A 23,902-nucleotide genomic window follows, 5' to 3' on the forward strand; every position below is an offset into this window, starting at 1 on the left:
CATGTGGATTCCCTCATTTTAAGTTGCTGCACCATTAATAATTTCATCTACACGAGTTTTGTTCCAAACATGAGACACCCTGTAGCTCACAGTACCCTCCAAAAACAAATCTCCTCTGTACCTGCAGTAGCAGGACAGTTACTTTGTATTTCATAAATGAACCAGGTACTCCCTCAAAGATTACAATCCACCTTCGGCCACAAAGGCCAGCTGAACTAAAGCAGCACAAGTTGTAACAGGTCCTCTTACCTCATATGATTAGTTCAGAGCAGTGAGAACAGGTAGCACACACTTACTCTGCACTTTCCACAAGAGGTCTGTATCAAACTAAATGTATATATTCTGAGCTAGGGAGTAAAGTCAAGGCACCTCAAGTGACAGCATCCATCTTTTTCTAAAGATTTTTGATTTGAAATTAAGATTGTGCTGGTGGAAGTTTATGGAGACTATACCTTTTCCATCTGGACACTACTCTCATTGACCTCTTCAGTTTCTGTACGTTTAAGTATTTCCATGAAGAGAATGTAGCACAGCCTAAGTTGTCACCCTCCATTTTCTTACATGACAAGCTTAATTCTACTATGTTTATTCCTGTTCTCACAGAGGAAAGACATAGCAGCCTACTAACATACTTATTTCAGAGGCCCTACTATTTTCAGCTGTCCCAGTCTGGGGTTGGTGGGGGTGGCAATCACAATGCTGCAGCCAGCTCAGAAACAAGCCTCGCACAGCACGGTTTGGACGGGAAGTGGCGCCCAGCAGCGCTGGCCTGAGGACAAACACAGGCACTTCCTGAACCTGCACAACAGGAACCACAGCTCAGTTCAAAGCAAGAGCAACTGCTTGTCATGCTGCACGTGAACACAGCAGTGCCCGGGCAGCTCCACCAAAGCAAATCACTCATCTGGGTATTCTCAGCCTCTCCTGTAACAAGTACAGGAGGAAGCTTTAGACGCACCAGCAGTCACCACGGTGCCACACCTACAGCCAGGCAGGGAGTAAAGCACACCACTCCTGACCTCTTATGAAAGCAAGCTCACGTGCGTGCTCTGGCAGGTAAGTTCATTACCTTCTTCCATCTTACCAGAACACAGCTTTGTTGCAAACTCACATTTGAATGAAGTTTTCCAATAGGATGTAACAACTTATGTTCACCATGTAGGGCAGGGAGGCTTTAACTTTTTTCTCCCTTTTTTCATTTTAAAGTGTCATTTGCTCAAATTACATTCCTTTCCTCCCTCTGCTACTTAGCCCCTGGGAAAAAAAACACCACCACACTGAACAGCAGTGGCTTTACTCTGCTCACTTTAACTTTTTTTTTAAATCATATTCTCCAGCATCTGAATATGCTTCTAGCAAGTTTACTTCCAACTTCATGTACTTCTGCAGAAAAATGCTTCCTGTGTGAACACACACAGACTACCAACATGTGGAGTCTCAGGAAGTGGCTTATAGCAGTGCTTGGACTTGCTGTCCAAATAGCATTACAGTAGGAAACTATGGGTAAGAGTATGTCCTGCATCTGGCTTTGTCCATTTGTCCAAATAAAATTAACACAATAGCGGAGGACTGACTTCTGAGAAAGCAATACACACCAGCTCTTACTAATGGCCCCAGATATTTCTTCAATATATCAGCTGTCTGTTTGGAATGTCTCCCTTGCATTACAGGCTCTTTGCTGGAAAGGCTCTAACAATGCTGGAATTCTATATTATGCATAACACAGTTCTGCAGGAGTTAAGAATAAGTGACCTAAATGCCTTTGTATTTACAGAAACACTCACAAAAATAAGTCAAAAACCAGAAGCACCAAACTTAAAAAGAACAGACCGACTTCTTGTTTAATTTTTTTTTACTTTTTTTTATTTGGGAAAAGTGCTTCTTACAAAAGGCAGCTGCAAAACAATACGTTATAGACCTCAGAACAATTTCTCATTCCATTTAAAAGTGAAAGGAGAGGCAGTCTAGGGGACAAGAGCAGCAGGAGAACAGATCACGGGGCATCCACAAGTCAATAAAAAACAGCAATAATGTAATGCAAGGTTAAAATTCCTGTGCTGGGGCTTTGGTGGCGAAGTAATTTCTCAATGCAAATTACAGCCAGAAACTGCACGACTGCCTTTGTAAGCAGTAACTCACATAAACTGAACAGCTTTACCAGGCAACCTGCCCAGCTCAGCTGCAGAGAGGCACAAGTACCTCAAAGCAGCTGGGAGGCACAGCGAGTTTCTAGCAAAGCTCACGGCTTAAGTGTTTACATGAAGTTCTAAAACTTACAGAGCGATAAAGCTAAAGGGTCCTCTCTGGTGTTCCTCTGACCCCACCTTGGCTAACCGGATTTCTGCTCCTGGACAACCCTAATCATACACATGAAAGAGAGCTGGTGTATTAGGGAGTGCCATCTATCAAGTTAAGCAATAGTCAGGATCGTTTCCCAGTCTGGGCTGAGACCACTAGACCAGTTTCATGTCCAATTGGAGGCAAGACTTCATGCACCAAGAGGGGGGTGAAAGATGGTTTTGTTATTTTTAACTTACACAGAGTCTCCCCATCCTTGAGGTCCAACTCTACATTTATCTGTATATACACATAGAGAGTTCTCCTTTCACAAAGACATTTTCCTTTCATGCTAAACACAGTAAAAATCCAGAACGTTCACACCTGGTTCTGGTTACACAGTAGTAATAGTAATGTGCAAGTAAACAGAGACCAAAAGTCACAAATGAAGACGTGTACATGAGGGGGCTGGAACGGAGCTGATTCCAGAAAGAGTATTTTTATCTGGCCTGAAATCAGAAATATTGGTACAAAGACAGAATAAAGGCCATCAGCCAATTTACATCCCCACTGCATGGCCACTGCTCATTTTTGTATCTGGGCTCTTCAAAATGAGTGTGGAAGTCCTGTAAACACTTTAACCCTGGAACTGGGTGAACTCTGTTGGGTACACAGATGAAGCAACAAACCTAAGCTAACTGTTTGACAGTTAAATTCATTTTTACAAAAACTAACATTTTAAAGATTTATTTCTTGTTATTTGTTGAAACAGAGGAAAAACAACACTCCTGGGGTGGGAGAGGAGGGGAAGGGAAGAGACAGACCCTGGGTAAAAGTTATTACAACAGCACCTGGAATTGATCGGCCTGCCTAGGAGAAACACAGGCACTGCCACAACACCACAGGTAATAGCTACTGCCTGAAGCCAAGACAACAGTCCACACTCCACTGACAGGTGCTATAGATCCAAATCATAATAATCTTCCAGCTCGTCATGAAATAAGTCCCACTCATCCTCGGAATCTGTTAGCTCATCATCACCTCCGGCTGCCAACAGCATCAGCAACATCTCGCCAAGCTCAAAGGTCACCACCTCATCCTCGTCAGTTTCAAAGGGATCACCATTCTCTCGCTCCTCGATGAACTCCCAGAACCGATTCCTCCGCTGGGCCTGCAAATGGAACACAAGGATTTCCCCAGTGACCACGCAGTACAAAGCAGGAGCCTTTCCAGAGGCTGACATGCCCCTGGTGACTTTCCAACATGCAAGAAATCAAGTTTCTCTTTCAGGGAGATACTGACCTCCAGCAGAATTTACCCTTACACACCCCTATTAAAGCCACCCAACATTTCTACTTCAGTATGTTGTAGGAAAGTTTTTTAAATTTATTATTTCCATCTTGGTCTCCAGCATTCACAAGCTTTACAGCACTGCTTCCTTCAAATTCACCATTACAGAGGTCTATCAGAAGTGGAAAAAAGAAAAGTCAATATTTCCCTATCCTCTTATCAAGACAGAAGATATAATGCACACCCCTCATGTGCTCTCTGTCTGTTTAAAGGGCAATTAATCAGCAGCACTAACCCGGTATCTACTTGAGGTTCCTACTTTGGGTCTTTGTGGCTCCTCTTGGCGGCCATCAGGATATTCATGCTTGTAAAAACAGTTCCCTCCAAATGGACAGCTCCCACGGCCTTCATCAAAATACCTGCATGGCTTGTTGCTGGAAAGGAAAATACCGCAACCCTTACTGACAGCACACCTCAATCAGACTTCAGAATTGCATTTACCTGCAGTCCAGGTACCTGCAGGTACCAGGAGCAGAAAGCATTTTGTGAGTAAAAGACCTACATGCAGAAATGATTCATTACACAACGTGTAGACTGATGCATGCAGAGGGACACCAGTGCTGTGCAGTGCACGAGCTTGGGCTGCCTTACGGCTACACCACCAGTGTTTTGTGTAGAGAAGGGAAAGGCTGAGGTGAAAGAACACAGGAATAGCTTTGGGACTGTGTGCATGCATCTGTGGGCAGATGGGCAAAGACACGTTTCACACATGGTAGTGGAAAGGAGGTGTGAAAAGGGGCTTTGCATCAACACCCTTCTTCTCCCTGTGTGCCTTTATCTCTGCAGTCTCAATCTGATAAAAGGCTGCATTGCTCATACCTCATTGCCTCCTTGTATTTCTGAATGAGTTTCTGCTTCTCTTCCTTCTCCTCCACCCAGTACTCACTTGGAATGACAAAATTAGATGTGATCCGGCATTCTGGGCAGGACCTGGGAAATGAACAGACTGTGCTGCAAAATTCCACGTTACAGGGTGCTCTCTCTCCTATATAACAAGTCATGGCATATATCCATCTTTAAAGAGGTACTGTACTCATATACTTGCTGTACAACCTTTCTAATCTAGATTCTCTTATACATGAAATTAACCTAAACTCTATTCTTCAAGAACTCAATGGCAATGGCAGCTGGTCATCTTGTCTCAGAAAAGCTTGAAAAAACACTTCACACAGACTCCTTTTTCTTTAGAATTAAATAAATTTATTTTGGTATTTTTCCTATATTTATTTGATTGGAACTTTGTAGGTTCTAGAACAGCCTTAAATGGAGAAATATTTTGCCAACTGAGTAATGCTCTAAGGCAGTAATGAATTAAGCAGCATACATTCTGAACTGGCTAATCTGTTTCCAGATTCCTGCCCGGGTGTCCAAGACACAAACAGTAACCACTGGACAACATGCTACCAAATAAACAACAGGTATTTACTACCACTGAGTTTTGCAAATTTAACCCGTATTAACCAAATCAGAGTGTAAATGTTATCCCTAACAATTATTTCACTCCTAAACTACAAGTTAGTATGCATTAAATGCAGTCTCTGTGCAGTCTGCATCTGGAAGTCTGTTGCAAGTTGTCACAAGTTACCAAGTTCTTCCACAGTAACAAAGCACAATCGAAATGGGAAAGTGCCTCACTTTATAATCTTGCTCTCAAATTGTTTAGCACTCCTCCACTTGCGGATGCACTTGAGACAGTAAGTGTGGCTGCAGTTGGAGAGGATCCCAAAGCGGCGCTCGCTAGGATTAGCTTTCTCATACACCACCTCCATGCAGATCCCGCACACCATGTCTTTGCTGCGCTGGACGGCAAAGGAAAGCTCCATGTCCTTCTCATGAGCTTCAATGCAAGACTGAAAAGGAGACACAAAGAAAACAACAGAGACGACCAGTCACCTGGTGAGGTCTAAGCAGGTTTTTAAACTCGGTATGCTGTTTTGCACAATGCATGAAGAGTGATTAGGCTGAAAAAAATCTTGATCCTCAAAAAAAAAAAAAAAAAATTGTTCAAGTACTGGGGAACAATCAATTCAGAGCTCAAATTCATTCCTTCAGACACCACTTCTAAACATGAAAAGGCAAGCTCAAAGACCATCCCAGTCTGACTAGGCAAAGAACAAAGCCTCAGTATCTTTAAGCAGACTGCTCTCCCAAAACAGATAAGGGAATCCAGCTGCTTTTGAGTATGGCCCTGGCAGGAAACAGTCCAGTTTACAACCGGAATTTCATTCACTGCCTGACCTGCACACACCTTCAAATGAAAGGGAATTAGTAACAACTGATTGAGGGGAGCTAGGAAGCAATAACTTAAGAGATGTTAAACACCAGACAGTTGTTTGCTTACCTTTATGTGCTGAGATCTCTGTGCAGCATCAATGGGATGCAAGACCTGCAGGCCACACATATCACACACGTCCCCATGGATATACACGCAGTTTTCTCCATAACGACATTCTCCTAATGCAGCATAGGGGCACAGCTCCTTCTTCATCTCCACATCTGCCTGCTGCTTCTCGTATTCTTCTTCAATCACCATTTCCTGCAAGGGTGCTTCAGCACAGAAAGGAGCAGCTGGGAACAGAATTAAGAACAGTAAGCAGCACATTCAGATTTTGAGCACTCTTGTAAGGAGTAGAACACTCAGGGTTACCCAAACAGAATAATAAAAAAAACCTAGGTTCATTTCAGTCCAAGATCACACACCTGCAACCTGAACTAAAAATCATCTTCCCCACTCAATTAATTTCAAGACCAATTTCTTCATCCTTCAACCCAGATAAGATGAAAACTATCAAAGTCTCAGTGGTCAGGGAAGATCCATTTACAGGCTAAGTCCACCTAGAAAAATCGCCCTAGTCCTCAGCAGCTTAAATACACTGTTATACAGACTCTGGTTCAGCAATCATTTAATAAGGCTACAAATCTCTCACTGCTTTTAGAATCAATTTCACTTGAGCTAAAATTTTCACATCAGCTCAAATTAAAAGTTTTTTTCCCAGAAATTACAAAGCTGAAGCAATGAAAGTGTATCCAGCATAACGAAATGCTAGTGTGGCAATACCACATCAGCAATTCCTTACATGCAGGCTAATTAGCACACTGCTCTTTAGCCTGAACAAACTTTCATTTCTGGATTCCCATGCATCTCAAGGATTGATAGAAAAGTGGTGTCCACATCTCCCAAACTAACTTCATTCTACATATTTGCTAAAAAGCCTGTCCTAAATAGACATCTGGTCAATTAGCCAGCCACATGAACCTAAGAAACTGAAATTTAGGCTATTTTCACTACATTTTAAAAGCTAGCCATAAATTTTGCGGAATCCTAAGTAAATTCCCTTACCGAATTCTAAATTGATCTGAAAGCTGTATCATTTCTCTTCCCCTTTTCGACAACTACTGCTGAACACTTCTCCCTGTACCTCAAATATATGCTTGCCTACCTCACTACAAGTCAGCCTTTTGAGATTGTTACAAAAGTAGGATGATGACTGAATTAGAAGACAAAAGCAGTCAGTGAGAAACTGAAGATGTGATAAACATAAAGCATTATTATATTCAGAGTAAACACCAGGAAGAACAGCAGCTAGAGTTTATTCACATAACCAGAAGCTGTTACGAGAGTAACAAGTCATCAATGCGATAAGAAAGTAACTTTCAGAAGCTGTTCAAGCACTAGATTTGGAGAAGCAAGCAGAAACTACCAAAGACATAATTGGATCAGTGGAGGACAGACTCCTCAAAATTAATCAGAGGCTGCACACTCACACAGTTTTCATCCCCATGGAGCAAAGACATAACGATAGGCATGTATCAGTCTGTTAGTTTTAGGACAAAGAAAAAGAAAATGCAGGTCTCTGCGACTTCAGTTTTGAGGAATAAGCAAATATTGAAGATCAGTGTAAAAAAGTATTAGGTCTCAAAGTCTGCTTCTTGAACCATCTCTGACTGTAGTGGTCACTCACAGCAATCCTGAAGCAGTCTGTTTGTTAGAAACATATTTTTCAAAGCAAGTCAGTAACAAGTCACCTGACAAACTGCTCATTTTCAGTCAGAGATTCCCAAACAAAGAATGTTCATTAGCTCTTCTTCCCCACGAGTTTTAGTGAACCAGCACCAAGAAAAGTGACAAGAAACCATGCATTAGGCTCTACATTCTCTCCTGGGTAGCTCAGCAAAACATGAAAATATGTACTTACTTAATGAAATCCCACTTGCCCTCCCATTTGAAATCTATGGTCTCCACTTCCACAGGAAGTAACAAAAATCACAACTACCATTCAGTTTCTAGTCCCTCAACAGTTGCATTTGCCAGTGTTTGCTCCAGTTAATGCTGTCACAGATTTTTTTTACCTAGTTGAGGGCCATGAAGATGGTTAGAGGGATGGAACACCTCCCCTATGAGGAAAGGCTCAGAGAGTTGGGGTTGTTCAGCCTGGAGAAGTGAAGGCTCCGGGGTGACCTTACTGCAGCCTTCCAGGACCTGAAGGGGACCTAAAAGAAAGATGAAGAGGGACTTTTTACAAAGGCATGTAGTAATAAGACAAGTGGTAATGGTTTCAAACTAAAATTCAACCTGAAAGAGGGTGGGTTTAGAATTCAGAAGAAACTCTTTACTGTGAGGTGTGAACAGCATGCATATCTTCTGCAGCTACTGCACTGTAGCAGCTACAGTTTTACTTTCTCTTTGAAACCACAATTAGAAAAATTCAGAGGACTTCACTGCCTCAAGTTACAAATTCAACATCCCTCAGAGTAACATTTGTTCTCTATGATTCTCTTTGCTGTTTTCCCAATCTCTGCTCACCAGTAGGTGGACTCAAGCCCCACCTCATTGCCCATTTCCCAGTCAACAGGGTTAAATTCATACTAGTGGAGAAAGCGATTTGTTACCTTTGATCCACACACCTCCTGCCTGCACTTCAGGACGCACTTTGTAGCATTAAACACATTAATATTTCAGTAACAAGAAACAGACACCCAATTTAGTGTTTCTTGTCTTTCTGCCTGTCTACACTTCCTCAATTACTACAGAACGTCAAGTAGCAATAGCTGCAGAACAAGTATGGAAATGTGGCACATCTGTACAACTAACAAGTGAATAACTGAAGAATCATCACTATTTTCTAAGCTAGGTCCTGAAGTCATCTTCAAGATACCAGGTTTAGTCCCAAATCAGAGAATCGTGGTAAAAGATGAGCATTATAGTCCCAGCTATGCATGGTTAAACTGCCAAACTTGAATCTTTATAATTTTTAAAATTTTAAACACACAGGCTTCTAGGTGACCTTGAGAAATAGGGTTTCATTTTGAAGCTTCCAAGTAACTGTACCCTTCTCCAGCGATTTGACAAGAATAATCTGCTTTAAGGCATACACTACAGAACACACTGCACACATTTTTATTTCTGTAGCAAAAGACAGTTGCTTCAGAAAATTAAAGTTTTTTAAAGTCACCATGGGAATTAGCATTATGTAGCACTATTCAGAACAGCAACAGATGACTGTGTACATTAAAATACATCAAGTTTCAAAGGCTATAAAACAGAGATTTGCAACAAGATTCACAGAAGAGACCACTATTCAACTTAATCTGACACAGGTTTGCATGAAAAGTAAGCCTAACCCCTAGAAAAAAAATTGCCTTAGTAAAACTAAGTTAACTGTGTAATGACTTAAGACTTCAGGAAGAAGCACCAGCTCTTATTTAAGGACTGTGTGTATTTAAAAGATCTCTGGCTGCTCAAACTAGCAATGAATTGATTCCAGTGGAGGGCCAGCCAGTCATTATTGGGGCTGACGCCCAAGAAGAGAGACTGACTCTTCTCAGATGTGCAAATGACAAGAGACATAAGGCAAGCTGAGGCAGGGAAAAATCCAATTACATACTAGCAAAGAGGCTTTCTTTGTGAAAGGAGTCAAACACCACAAAGGATATCCAGAGGTTATGGGCCTTTGAACATCTGAGGATAGAGATTAAACTAAACAAAGCCCCTGGCAACCTTTAAGCAGGAAATTAACAAGATGAAATCCAGAGGCTCCTTCCTATCTAAATATTATATTCTGATTAAAATATTAATAAATCCTTTGTCTCACAAGTATTTTTATGACAGTAAGGTGGCACATTAACAGGTAGTAGTCAAGTTTTCACTCCTTTGGAATATACTCAAGTCACAGATCTATTATGCATAATAGATCATAATTCCATAATCAAACTTCTCAACAACACTAGCAAACTGTGTCACTTGACCATTCCTCTTCACCCTCCTCAAACTGGATGGCAGGAGGCTCCAAGCAGCACCCTGTAATACTGAGAAGTCATTCTCTTTCCAAATCTGAGAATCTCAGCAATGCCGTGGAGATGAAGTAGTATAATCTGAGCACTCTATGACTTCTTCAAACTCTTCTGGATTCAAGGTGTCCATTTTGAATTCAAACATTTATTTAAGTACTCATAGCCTCCTCATGCCTTAGAGAGACAAATATTAGAAATTATGTTAAAGTGAACACTGTCAGCATAGTTTTCACTTAAATTTGAAGACTGTTGTATTTTGGCAGGAAAAATGGGTAAGTATGAGACTCAAATAGTCTGGGTCCCATATGATGAGCTTCTTCAGTCTCATTCTCATTGTCATCTGTCCCAGTATTAGAAAGCTGAGTTCCAGAAAGCTAACTAGAATAATTTTCAGCCTCTGGTCATGAGATTCACAAAAGTAAGCATCAGGCTTCAATTCCTTCTATAGGAATCTGAACCTCCACTGAGAAACCTCTGAAAGACTGCAAAACCACCCCAAACCAAATCAACCAACTCAAAACACAAAGGCAGCACATTATCTCTCCAGAGTAGCAATATTAATTTTATCACCACTAATTTCCTCACACATCCTATATACAAACTAAACTTCAAAGGAGATTCTCAAATCATTCAGAAATGTATCAAGAAAAAGCCAGTCATGCAGAGACTGACTTGAAATACACCTGGTTTCAGAATGAAACAGTCAGTCCAATTACTCACATTGGAAATCCCAATCTCACCTGAACTGATCAGTAAATATAAATAGCTGTACTCAAAAGCTTTAAAATAAATGCACTACATAGAAACTGCTGAGCCATTGGAATTCCGCTGATGGAAATTCACTGTTATCCCATGATCAGCTTACCACGTCCACAGTATGGCTGCCCAGGGACAAACTCCACAGCATTCACCCAGTCTTCAGCTCCTACTCCTGCTGCTGCCAGATCTGTATTTTCATCTTCTATCTCAGCAATAAATTCTTCAACTGTTTCAGGAAGTGATGCAAACTCTGAGGACACTGATGGATAGATTTCTGCCTCTGGATTCACATCAGTCACTTCTTCCTGTATTAGTGGCTTGGTATGTTCATACCTAAAAAGTTAAAACACATCTTGTCAACTTTCCACCAAAAAATACCTCCAGACAGCAGCCCCATGTATTGAAAATAAACTAATGAAGATGTGAACATGGTATCTGGAAGGAGGACCCAGAAATTGCTACGAAGAAAAAGTCACTGACCCTTTATAGAGAAATGCTTCCACTTTTGCAATCTGTCAGCATTGCTCAAGAAAACTCAAAATACTCTGTGACTTTGGAGAAAAAAGAGCACAATTCTTACTTAACTTACACAGAACAATCTTGAAATATGTCCCAAACCAGTCAGTTACCTATTATACATTATATTATTATATATATATGTTATATAATATTTAATTATATATTACGTCATGTTGCTGAATGAGATAAATTAGTTCATTCAGCTTTATAAAGAGAAGACTAAGGACAGACACTGCTGTCTCGAACCACTCCACAGGAAGCTACAGGAAAGATCAGACAGAGTCTTCTTAAGAGGTACAGTGATATGATGACAGTCAGTAGGCACCAATCCAAAATGGGAAGTTACACTTATGAATATTAGGAAAAAAAATTGCTGTAAGGGTAGTTAAACACTAGAATAGGTGCGCAATCTTCACACTTGCAGATACTCAAAACTTGACTTGACATGCCTTGGGCAACCTGGCCTCAGCTGGCACAGATTCAGAGATCCCCACCAACATAAACGATTCTTTTCCTGTGTCTAAGTATCTTGCCTCATGCAGATTTTACACTGAATTTGAGTACTTTTAATGCCTCTTTCAGCTCATTGTGGAAAATGATAGTCAGAACACTTTGAGCCTTACCACCCACAATGAACAGGAAGGCACCATTTCCCTCAAAAATCTGTCTTCCAGCAACTAGGAGACTACATGGGGAAAATAAATGACAAATATACTGTTGTAGTCTTAGATATTTGCTGACTAATTTCAAGGACAACAGAAGGGAATTTTTTGAGATCATACAGAAGTTTGAAGTGACTGTGATTAATTTAGCTTGTGTCAGATTAAGAACAATGAACTGTCAGTTCTTGCATATTAAAGAGGTGCTTCTAACCAAATACCAGCTTAGAGATCCTAATCCTGTGAAGCACCAATTTGAAACTGAAGCCTTCAGATCTCTACATCTGTGGCCTCCAAAGTGTGTGCACCATGCGAGGTGCCCAAGGCAACTCAACAGGATGCAGGAAGAAAATACGAGAACTTACTGGGTTTTTTCCCCTTTAAAAATACAATAAATTACTATTATTATTAAGATACATGTTGATGGCAGTGTCCTCACAGTCCATACTTCAGAGGGCCCATGTGTGGTACATGTGAGGTGCCCTGAAGGAGGAGTTGGCTTGTGGGCTGACAGTGGCACCCCTCTTGTCTGCTCACTTTCAGCATATTGTGACATACTGCAGTTTGCTAGTACTCACTTAATGAATGAACAGATTATGTGATCTTGTTTTACCTAAACTAACCCTGACAAAGTGAACAAGTGGCTTGAAAAGATGCCTGCAACTGTGGGCTCATGACAACACCGATAATGTGAGCAAAAGCCAACAAGAAAATGTCAGAGCTAACACTTCTACTCCTACTCTTCATCAGCCACACTACGAAGTAAAACAATGCCAACCTAATCAGCTCTTTAACTCAGGGGGAGGGGAACCACAGAAGAGATCAAGATTACCAAGAAGGCAATCTAAAGTATGGATTTACATTCACAATTTTTAATGAAGAACCGTGCTCTTGATGTATACTGTACCTCGAGATATTAGCTACTCAAAGGATGAAGCCTCAATTAGCAAGGCATTGAAAATCAAAACATCTAGAACACAAAGACAAACCCCCCCAATTTTTTCCAAGATGTTTCACGTCACATGCTACTCAATCCAGTACTTTGCAGAACTTCACAATAAGGGTTTAGAAACCTCTTTTGAGGCTTGTTACATAACAATGAAAGACAAAAAGGCATATGCCACTGGACCACTTTTTCTTCCTGCTGTGGTAAAAATGACTGAAATAACTCATGGAAAACAATACGGTGACAAAGTAAAATGCATTCCTTTGTCAGCCAATACTGTTGGGAAACGCATAGAAAACACTGCTAGAGATTTGAAGGAACAAGCAGCAGAACAAATTTTGCAGTGTGGGAAGTTTGCTGTATGGAAGAAGGAAAAGTACAGATGTTTTTCACATGTCTCAGCTTATGATACTTCCTAGATTCTGTTTCAATAATGAACTACTTTTTGTGAGACACCAAAGAAAAGATGTACCAGTAGAGAAACATTCTCAACAAATTACTGCTTTAACAAAAAGATTCACTGGAGGAGGCATCTTCTCAATAGTAAACAATTACTTTAATAAAAACAGTGCTTTATGGAAAAAATCTGTGCAAGTAAAACCACTGAAGCAGCAGCTGCTCTGACCACAGTAAGAGATTCCAGAGTAAGGGAACAGGGATAGCACCCTACCCCATCACTGCATTGTTCATTGGCAAGATACTGTAGCAAAGATGTAAAAACAGGTGGAGAGCTCCCATGAAAATCTTCTGTTCTACACAGGTGTTTGCTGATTATTTCATGGTAAAGCACTTAAAAATTGTCACAGATGAGTTATGCACACTTATTTCACAAAGACAAGTGCTCCAAGCTTGCTGCCCTTTTCTGTCATGACAAGTCAGTGCCACCACTATGCTGCTGAGTAGATATTAATAAAAAACCAAACCAATTCCAAACCAACCAAATCCAACCACATTCAAGCTGCCCCTCCAAGATAAAGTCATTCAATGAACACATAACTGCTTTTGAAGGAAATCTGTGGTATGGAGACACCACTTCAAAAACAAAATATTTCCACCACTGTGTTATTTTATTGCCATAAACTACCTAAGTGTTTCAACAACAAAAAAAACCTTTTATAACTTGTACACTTAAAAAACTTGGAAAATTATTTCTCCAGCATGTTTCAAAATCTTTCAAATTCAGAATTCCAGTGTATTTTGGACTAATTTCCTAGAAATATAAAAATGCAACACCTTCCAGTGAATCTGCGCTTATAGCTGATTGACATCAGGGAAGGTGGAAACTTATTACCTAAATTTATCACACATTAGTACATGCAGCCAACAATACACTTCCTTTTGGATCTGCATATCTTTGTGAAAGATCTTTTTCAGCTACAACTGCTGTTAAAACCAAGGACTAAAATAAACTGAACTTAGAATGAGACCTTCAAACAACTGTATAACGAAATGTTACACTCAGATTTTAAACAATAAGAAAGCCCATTGAATCAACATTACTGTAAGTAAAAAAATATTATTACTAGTAAGGCTTTTAGTGACAGTAAAAATTGCTTTGGACTGTTTATAAAATATTTATTAAATATTTTTCATTTCACCTTTGAGACACCCTTTTTAAAATTCTGGTTTTGGGTTATCTTTTATAATGTACATAACATTAGTACAGTAATATATGTAGATATATACATATAAACAATAAATAAATGTGTATGCTGGTGGGAACCCAAAAATATTGAGCTGATGGGGTGCACAATCCAAAGCTGGAAGACCACTGATCTACACAATCAAAAAAAAACAACACTGGCAGATAGAAGACTATAGAGAGGCTTTCTTTATTACTTTTCTTAGATATAGTAACCCTTTATTAAACATAAAAGCAAAGCTAACTATGAGCTACCATATAAAATCATTATGCAAATGTTTAATCACAAACTACAGCTGCAGTAAGACAGAATGGGTTAACAAACTTCTAGTAAGTTTTAATAAAACAAATGATGAAACATTCCTAAATCCTTGTAAAGCTTTGTTCCACTAGGAAAGTATCAGTTTTTCTTCACAATTTTCTTATTACAATTGCAGGGGTATAGATCAATTCATTGTATGTTTTGATAAAGTAAAGCTATTTTGCACAGGCAACATTTTAAAACTTACATGACAAACTCCAGTTACTTAACCAGAATTGTAGTTCCAGTGTCAGTGTACCAATTCCTCAAGAGACTAGATTAAGAAAAAAATATTCTTACCTGTTCAGGCTTTTATGATCACTTAAACAGTGTAACTCAGTTCCATCCATTCAGCTAGTCTGAATGTAGTCTCGGATTTCAATTAATCTACTCATGTTATTAATAAAAAATCAGAAAACTCACTGCATTGACAACTGTCACTTTTATAAAAACCAGTTATTACCTTGCCTTTGCTCATTTATTTGCATAGCAAACACTGGTATTTAGCAACACAAGAGAGTCAGTGAAAAGCTATTTTTACAAATATCTGACTTTGCAACAGAAAGGGAAAGCACTAAGATTTACTGTCCCCTTCCCTGAGCTCTCTCTCCTCAGGGATTCAGAATTAAAAGATTCCTGCAGGATGGCCAGGGACATCTCTTTACCTGCAATGATCTCCATAAGCACAGCATCCTCGCTGGTAATACCTGCACACCATGGTAGACTGACTGGTGGAGAGGTCATGGGAGTAGCGGCAGTTGTCGCCTTCCTTGCAGACTCCATGCATGAAGTATCTGTAAGAGAAGATAACAGTGAGTTAAGGAGAAGCACTGAAGCTGCAAAAGTATTTGGATGCTCTTGTTATTCCATAGATCAAGGTATGCCGCATTAAGAACAGCCCTAAACTGTTCCCGTGTAGGTCACGGGACCCTACCCCAGTATAAACATAAAAATAACAACATCTGAGGAAAGATTAAGCCTCAGCTTCATCTGCAGTTCACTGTACTCCAGTAAACTGTGCTGCACATTTAGGGACTTGCTCTTACAAAAGCCTGGGGAAAAAAACCCAAACCTGTAAAAACGAAGTTATCCTGGGTTGTGACACCAAGAGGAAAGAGTCTTGGACTAAGCAGATAGGCACTAAGTTTTACCTGTAGCCCCTGTGTCCTGAGACAAGCAAAAACCTTACAGAAACCCAACAAATCCAGACACACCCTAAATCACCCAAAGTTTTAAATCTATTCTGGATTCATAAATAATTCAATCAAATGTGATTTCCTCTTCAAGAATGAAAAACATGATTGTGATGGATAATTACATCTGACAAAACACACACATTAGTTCCTGTGATAGGAGCCAAATAAACTGAAGCCCCCTGCTTCAATACTGTGCAACTTGTCTTGAAAAACTTGGACAATTTCAAAGCTTTTAAGGGCAGTTTGATCAATTTTAGCATGTCAAGTAGAACAACTTTAATTTAGCATCTTCAATTCAGTTATTCAAGAGAACTGAAGAGTGGTTTTCAAGATTTTTTCAGTTTTAACTTAGAAGAGCAAGCTTCTAGAAATTCAATGCACTTTAAATGTTCAGATTCAGTATGTTCAAAACTACAACTGAAAAGTTCAAGCACACCTTTTCCAATTCACATGAAAGTATTAACCAAGAAAAAAGGAAAAAAAGGAAAATATCCTGTGTAAAAACTGAACCCATAAACGTTTACCAACACTTTAGTTTAGAAAGAAGCCGCGTTGCCTCCAGATAACAAGTTGCAAACCCTGAACTCACTGGAAATATGAAGACCTAGTAAACAAGAAAATTTGTGAGGATTTAGGTCTTGTACAAAACACCACTTGAGGGAAGGCTGAGAAGCAGATTATACCCAGCTAAGCCCATATTGCTGCTGAATGGGGCAGTCCCGCCCTCCTCCTGTTGCACACTTTCAGCACTTTGTGCAGCCAGAAGAACAGGCAATCCAAGCAGTTGAGTGCAGCCTCACAGCCAGCACAAGAGACAGGGATCATCTTTCAGCAGCCACAACTAAGATTAGGACAGCTCTTCACAAAACAGTAGATTCCACTTATATTCCTGGCCAGGAAAGGTGATAAGATGTTGAACTGCATGCACTTCTACATAGCTATTTAGTCTACTGTATTTTTAAGAAGTCAGATAAAGCCAGTGAACAATGCACTAAATGACATAAGTAGAGCTCCATCTGAAATCCAGTTTTAGGGAAATACTAAAATCCGAGGTTGAGTGTTTAGAGACCTGATAACCCTTCATGTGCAACATCTCTGGTGTATTCAACATATCAACAATAAAAAAAAAACCCTCAACTAGCTTTACAGACCACAAGCTGACACTTGCCATCAGGCTACAATTCACACTCAAAACACTCAAATTCACACTCCAAATCGCCTGTCTGTACCTGTAGACAAATTAATCAGGTAACCAAGAAATGGCTTCTTAACCAAGAAATGTGATCCTACATAAAAAACAAGCAGTACAAGACCCATATGAGGCTTTGCAGGGTGAGGTGGAGGTGCAAACAGTCATGCCAGCAGGAATACGGTGTTGCAAAAACAGAACAAGACTCATCCCTGCTATACAACCAGCACTCACCACTGAACAAAAACCACACAAAACCCCCTATAATTCACACCGATGCATCCACCAGCATAACCCACCTACAAAGACCCACCTCAAAAGGAAAAAAACCCAAACCACCAAAAAAACAAAACAAAAAAACAAAAACAAAAAAACCCCAAAAAAACCCACCCCAAAAAAAACCCTACTTAACCTCCCCTCTTCCCCAAACAAAAAATGCCCCCAAAACAAAACAAAAAACAAACCCAACCACTCATGAAGTCATGGGACAAGAATATAACTGGAATTTCTGGCTTGATTGCTTTTAAGAAATGGAAGCCACACCGATAGGGGGGGAAAAAAGAGACTTCAGGTTGTTTAATGTTTGTTCTTTAACAAATGTTATCTCCACCCTTTGCTTTTTCCCCACACAGCATCGCTTCCCCCATGTGCTGGGGCAGCAACTTCACAGCCACCAGTCGGCACAGACCAGGAAATGGCTGCCATGGAACCCGACATTCCTTTTGCTGCCCCCATGGTTATTTTTAATCTGGATCAGATCACTGCCCAACCACTCTGCACAGCCACTCTGCTCCTTGCGCCAACAAAGTGTTGGGACACCACTACAGCTGAAATAAGTGACTGACAGAAAGGTTCCTGCCTGAAGACATCTGATAGAAACTATTTGGTCAACATGACTTATGCCAAATACCTAAGCTCCAAAATTAGGTTCTTCCACTGCATGATAAGGTAAATGAAGCTCCAAACCCCTTCCCTTCCTTCCTAGTTTATGACAGAAAATCCTCTGCAAATGCAGATTCTGTGTAATTATGAAAGTTGTCACAATTTATTATATTGAAATGGTAGGCTATAAAGGGGAAAATAAACAAAAACCACTCCCAGGCTATAACTCACACATCATTTTTAAAGGCCTTCAACCCTATGCAGTAAACTCAGCATTATTTGAAGAAGGCTGGAGTGGGAGGGGAAAAAATGTGTTTCTCTTAGGATTACACCCCAACTTCTTCCGCAACCCTCCCGTTCACTAAAAGGTAAGATTTTTACTTGAAATTCACAAAGAATGTAACACTGTACATATCAAATTTCAGTGTTTGGCTAAAATATACTTCGGCCAAGTAAAAAAAAATAAATAAATAGAGTGCATTATTTTTGGGGTAAGATAACAAAATTTATTTTGGAGAGCATCTTTACTCACACAGAGTATTCAATTTAATCCTACTCAACAGTGATACCAACCTTTTCACTCTGGTTATAGGAAAAAAACATCCTTAAAACTGAGAAATATGAGTTATCTGTCTTACACATTGACATGTAGAAGGATATCTGAAATTTGCATTTGGTCAAGTAGTTGGAGAACACATGTAATTTAATCTGAAAAAATAAAACTAGATCAAGACAAGTATATAATTGGATTTTCTCTGAGCCTCTGTGATGCTGTCATCCAAAAAAGCACTTATTCTGGCAGTGCCCTCTGTCCTTCCAATTCAAATATATGAGCATAATTTGGTTAAGCTGCTTGGGGAGCCAGACCAGAGAAGTCATCGGGGTCCAAGTCCAGATAATTTCCCCAGTTCAGTTCACTGCACGATTGTACAAAACATGACTGACACCAACACATGGAAAAACCAGACAAAATTGATAATTGCCTGCACTGGCATTTTATCACTGAAAAAGGTTCAATCCAGTCTAGTGATGAATGCCTTGATCAAAATAGGATATCCTGATTTTTGAGGGTATTTCTCAATAGGCAAGGCTTCCTTCTATAGCTTTGGAAGCTTGCAACGTGTTTCCTTATTCAGATATATTCTGTTCTTCAGGTTTCTGCTTTTAGGGAATGCTAATCTGTTTATCAAACTACTGCTTCAGCTAAATTAGATAGTTACAATCAACATCAAACCCAAGACACTGCCATGACTGGCAGATGGAGAAGCTCAGGATAACAGCCATCTGCAATCATTAGCTTCTTCAAGTGCCATACAGAAACCGAGAATTCCCGGGAAGAAGGTAGCAGGAAAGAGGCTAAGCACAAAGAGGCTAAGCACACTGCTCTAGTACAGCTCCTGGGTGTTCAGCCACATTACTGGCTAATGAAATTCTGCTGGAGTTAGTAAAAGGGGGAAAAAAAGTTGATCTTAACAGTATTTAGCTCATAGTCCCTCCTCCATAACCTCCTTCAGAAGTTATCAGGGGATGTAGACCAGAGCAGCCATGAAAGGGGCAATTCAGGCAGGCTGTCAGGAGGTTTGTGCCCTGCACCTCATCCCTGGTGCTTACTTTATTAATGCACACTCTTCACATGGAAACAAAAAAAAAAGCCTGATCCAGGTTTTCAGGAAGAACAGCCAAGGCACAAACACATAAATAGCCCTCAAAGCACACCACTTAGTTGCTATGGATTGTATTTACATTCAGTTCTTAAACAAACAAGTAAAACATAATTTGTTTACCTCAACTTGATGACTTTTAATGTCGCATGACATCTGGAAAACACAAGCACAGAACAAACAGTGCCAAGCCTCTGGAAAAAAAGATTGGCTATAGCACTGCTCAATAAAAACATGCAGCCATCTGAACCGAAAGAACTGAGGAACCTGGTAAGGATGACCATTCTTTTTATTTCAAACACATCAGTATGAAAAAGGTCATAATATTAAACAAGTTGTGAATTAGCTTTGTTCCCATGCTATTTATTCCAGATTAAAGTACTACAAATTTTTACAAAACACAAGCCTTGAAAACTACTAAACTACAGAAGTAAAAAAACCCAACTTTTTTCACCATCTCTTAGCGAACATGATTTCCTATATTTTACCCTGAGACTTGTAAACCTTAGCTGCAAGAAAAACAGAAGGGTAACATGAGCAAAACTGTATGTGTAGGAGAAATCGAAGTCCTTCATCTTAGTCACTGTGTCTCTCACTCTGAGATATTAATCATCCATCCCAAGGATATCACAATGGTATATTAAAACTCATTAATCAACCTATTTATCGTATCAGATATTCAAAGGAGGAACAAGAACTTATGGTACCAATTTTAAGCCTTCCAGTTTCCACAAAAAAAGTGGTATTTCTGCACCAGCGATCACATGCTAGCTTCTTATACTGAAAGGACTGTCTCCCAAAAGTTTTTCAGGCAGCATTTACTGTCACCCGTCTGATGATTCAACTAAAAAAGCCCGTGAACAAAAAGAATTGTGCAGTATTACTCAAACAAAAACTGCTCTACCTCCTACACTAAAAACCTGCATTTTGAAATTTAACTCCTTCATCTCATTGTTAAATCCACCAGCTCATTTATAAAGGTAGAACAAAATTTAGCAGTAAGAAACATATCTTCCTAAATATAAATATATCCTATCAAAACCAAACCTAGAAATACAAAATCTTTATTACAGGTTCCCAGAAGGGCAAGTCAAAATTGCTCATTTTATTTTAAAGCCTGAGTAAAGCTTTTCTCCCTCCAACTTGAATGGTCCCATAAGAATTAATAAAGCAAGTAATGGGATAACTAGCAGGATTAGCCAAAGAGAACAAAGAACGGAGACATTCATTAGATCCAAGGCCGAGATCCCATTGTTTAAGCACGAATTAAAGCACGTTAACTATTACAAAAGAGTAGCTTTAGCTTCCCACTTGGCCTGAGTGTGTTTGCAAATAAATATATTCCCTAGACTCTCTGCACTGCAGGATACTGATGAACTTGACTGCCTCTGTACTATGGCAGTCGCTGTCTTCGATAAATCGATCCTGCATCTATACCTATTCTATAGTTGTCTCACGAATCCAATTTGCCTAATTGAGCCTTTCGATCTTCAGAAATTACGAGGCAAACTTCAATAGAGGGAGCACTGACCTTGCGTCTCACTTAAAGCTGAGCTAAGCACGGTTCCCGATCATTTACTCATCTTCGGCATCAAACATTAACCCGGGGATTTGCAGGCAAAACCCTCTGCCTGCAGCAGCACCCCGAAGGGAAGCTGGGCATTAGCCAAAATAGATGCGGAGCAACAGCGAGCAGGGACGCTTTAAACACTGCAGGGCACGCGAAACAGCCACAGCGAGCGAGCTCCCTGCGAGAGCCGAGCAGCGGCTCCTCATGCTGCTGCTGCTGCTGCTGCGATCTGCCTTTGAAACAAATGGGGGGAAAAAAAGCAAGCGGAAGGGATATTAAAAAAACTCCATTAAGATCTAGAGCCTCTTCCGACCTACCCAAGCGATGTTATTTTTGCTTTGTGACTTGGAATTTATGTGCCCACAAACACGTGAAATGTAATTTTATTTATTTATATGAGTAACTTTTAAAAAGTCAGGAGACGCTCATCGATGTTAATCTTGGATTATCACTTTTATATTAACTAATATATGCCTACGTTCCCAACGCTGTTTTAAATTCCTTTCTGCCTGCCAAGCTACCAGCAGTGTAGGTTTAAAAATAGTGCATCTGGCAAGCTTTAAAACACGCAGTACGGCTCGCATAACCCCAGAGAGAGGATTTATCAGAAATACAGTTTAAAGGAAAACACGGATAGGAAATGACGCAGCACACAGAACCTCGATGTGACACAGGCAGGGCCACTTCGCACATTCTGCAACATGTCACGACCTATTCCTGTTCTCCGGTTTAATGAATAGTTTTCGCTATATCAATCACAAGTTAATTCCCAATTTTAAATTTCGATTGAAACGCACAAGATTTTAAATTACGTCGCATTTCCTGCTTTGTCGCGCTTTGCGGAACGCGGCTGCAGGACTTCCTTTTACACGGCGTCCTTCGCGCCGAGCACTGCGGGCCCACTCCCGCACAATAAAGAGCGGCCCGCGGCTCCTGGTGAGGCGGCGGGAGCGCCCCCGGCGCCCCAGGCCCGGCAGCCGCAGGCGCTAGGCCGCAGGGAACACCCTCACACGAGGCCGCGGCTGGAGAAAGGCCGCGGGCCGCACCGCCCCCACCGGCGGGCCCGGCTGGCGGCGCCGCGGCCGCGCCACCTCCGCCGGTAGCCCCGCCCGGGGCCGCTCCCGCCCGGGGCCGGGCCCGTCCGCCGCCCCCGGGACCGCGCGCGGGGCGGGGCCGGCGCGCGCCGCGGGCGGGCGCGCGCGGCGCGTACGTGACCGTGGGGGGAGGGGCGGGGGGGGCGGCGGCGGTGAGGGAAAAAGCCGGGGGGGGGGGTGGGGGGGGTGGGGGACCGCTGCGGGAAGAAGGAAAGGGAAAGGAAAAGGACAGGGAAGGGCGGCCGCGCCCGCCCGCTTCCCTCCCCCTCCCCACCCGCCGCGGACGGCGCGTACCTGCAGGTGACCTGCTTGGTCCAGCCGCCTCCTCCCGGCCCCGCAGAGGGTGGCGGCACGGCCGCGAAGTCGAAGGCGACGGCCGCCGCTCCCGCAGCCGCCGCAGGTGACCCCAGGGCCGCGCCCGCCGCGCCCGCCGTTGTCTCCAGCGCCGCCACCGCCTCCGCCATTACTGTTTATCCCGCAAAGCGGCGGCAGCGCCGGAACTTCCGGGAGCGGATCCTTCCGGCCGGGCGGGGCGGGGCGCGGGGGCGGCACCGCCCCCCCGGCCGAGCGGCGGCTCCCATTGGCCGAGCGGGACGGGCGCGCGCGAACGCACCGGGGGCGGGGCCGCGCCGGTGCTGCCCCCGCGCGGCCGCAGGGCCCGTGCCGGCCGCGCCCGCCCTCGTGGCCCCGCCGGGAGCGCGCCCGGCGCGGCCCCGCGCTCAGGCATGGGGCCCGGCTCGCCCCGCCGGGATCGGCCGGCGGCGGGAAAGGGCCTTTTCCAGAAGGGAACGACACGGAACGGCAACGTGGCGCCGCGGGGGGCGGAGAGCAAAACGGGACAGCGGCGCCGCAAAGGCCCAGCCCGAAAGTTGGCACTAAGCCACCCAGTGCTGCACTACTGGGGTGAGAAACATCGCGTCCTTCTGCTTTAATATCTCCCTCACTGTAGGTATTCCAGAACCCTCTGGACGCAGTCCTCTGTCATGTGCCCTAGGACGACCCTGTGTGAGCAGGGAGGTTGGGCCAGATTGCGGTCCCACCAACCCGACCTATTCCGTGATTCTGTAATAAATCCTGGTTGTGAAACTACTGTTTGCCTGATCCACATGGTGCCCTCGGCTTCCTACTGCCAAGAACCTTAAGCCAAATACTAAACACATTGCAGAAAGATGGTGACAAGCTGGGGTGCAGGGGCAAGGTGAAGGGAGAAGCCTGTCAGTGCAGTGTTACTGATAATTTGCCTCTCTCCTTGAAAATATATCAATAAATCAAACGTATCCAAGCCGTCAGTCACTCCAGAAAATACTGAAATTAAGCCTTTGCTCTAAACATAGGCAGTAGGACAGTACTCTTAAGATGCTGGACTGTAGGAAGAGTGCTAGACGGGAAAAAAGAGGTAAATCTGTTTTCAGGTTTCCTTGAAACAATTACTTTAGTGCCCTCGAACTACCTGAGTGATGAGGCTATGGGAATGCTTGCTGGCATTTTCTGGAATATGCAGAATCCAGACCTGGGGAAACACAGCTCTGAATTAAAAGGAGGTGAAATATACCTATCAGTTTTAAC

At 42.1% G+C, this 23,902-nt stretch overlaps 2 protein-coding genes across 6 annotated transcripts in view; one reads left to right on the forward strand and one right to left on the reverse strand.

The window, feature by feature from the left end:
- Window positions 1-3,008: 3,008 nt before the first annotated feature.
- MKRN1 (makorin ring finger protein 1) lies at window positions 3,009-22,837 on the reverse strand. 4 transcript variants are annotated; one of them, XR_001331800.2, is made up of 10 exons: window positions 22,631-22,837; window positions 15,410-15,538; window positions 10,784-11,010; window positions 7,978-8,118; window positions 5,969-6,195; window positions 5,263-5,477; window positions 4,447-4,557; window positions 3,863-4,001; window positions 3,580-3,739; window positions 3,328-3,448 (listed from the first exon to the last, which is right to left on the reverse strand). XR_001331800.2 is itself a non-coding variant. In XM_014256895.2 (9 exons), the coding sequence occupies exons 1-9, from the start codon at window positions 22,798-22,800 to the stop codon at window positions 3,236-3,238; spliced, it is 1,548 nt and encodes a 515-aa protein (XP_014112370.1). In that variant the 5' UTR covers window positions 22,801-22,837; the 3' UTR covers window positions 3,009-3,235. The 4 variants fall into 4 exon arrangements, 3 of the variants coding, with proteins under 3 accessions (XP_014112370.1, XP_005527987.1, XP_014112371.1); XM_014256895.2 differs by lacking the exon at window positions 3,580-3,739 and having other exon boundaries at window positions 3,009-3,448; window positions 3,887-4,001; XM_005527930.2 differs by lacking the exon at window positions 3,580-3,739 and having other exon boundaries at window positions 3,009-3,448.
- Window positions 22,838-23,136: 299 nt separating this feature from the next.
- LOC102105751 (uncharacterized) overlaps window positions 23,137-23,902 on the forward strand; it is a 31,611-nt gene continuing 30,845 nt past the window's right edge. For both annotated transcript variants that reach the window (XM_005527929.3, XM_088054730.1), the window contains exon 1: window positions 23,137-23,239. The gene's annotated coding sequence lies outside the window, so the exon portion shown is untranslated. The remainder of the gene's footprint in view (window positions 23,240-23,902) is intronic.

The sequence above is a fragment of the Pseudopodoces humilis genome, chromosome 5 (genome assembly GCF_049639895.1).
Source record: "Pseudopodoces humilis isolate 2021_Gansu_Grassland_sample_001 chromosome 5, ASM4963989v1, whole genome shotgun sequence".
In the NCBI taxonomy this organism is placed as follows: Eukaryota; Metazoa; Chordata; class Aves; order Passeriformes; family Paridae; genus Pseudopodoces; species Pseudopodoces humilis.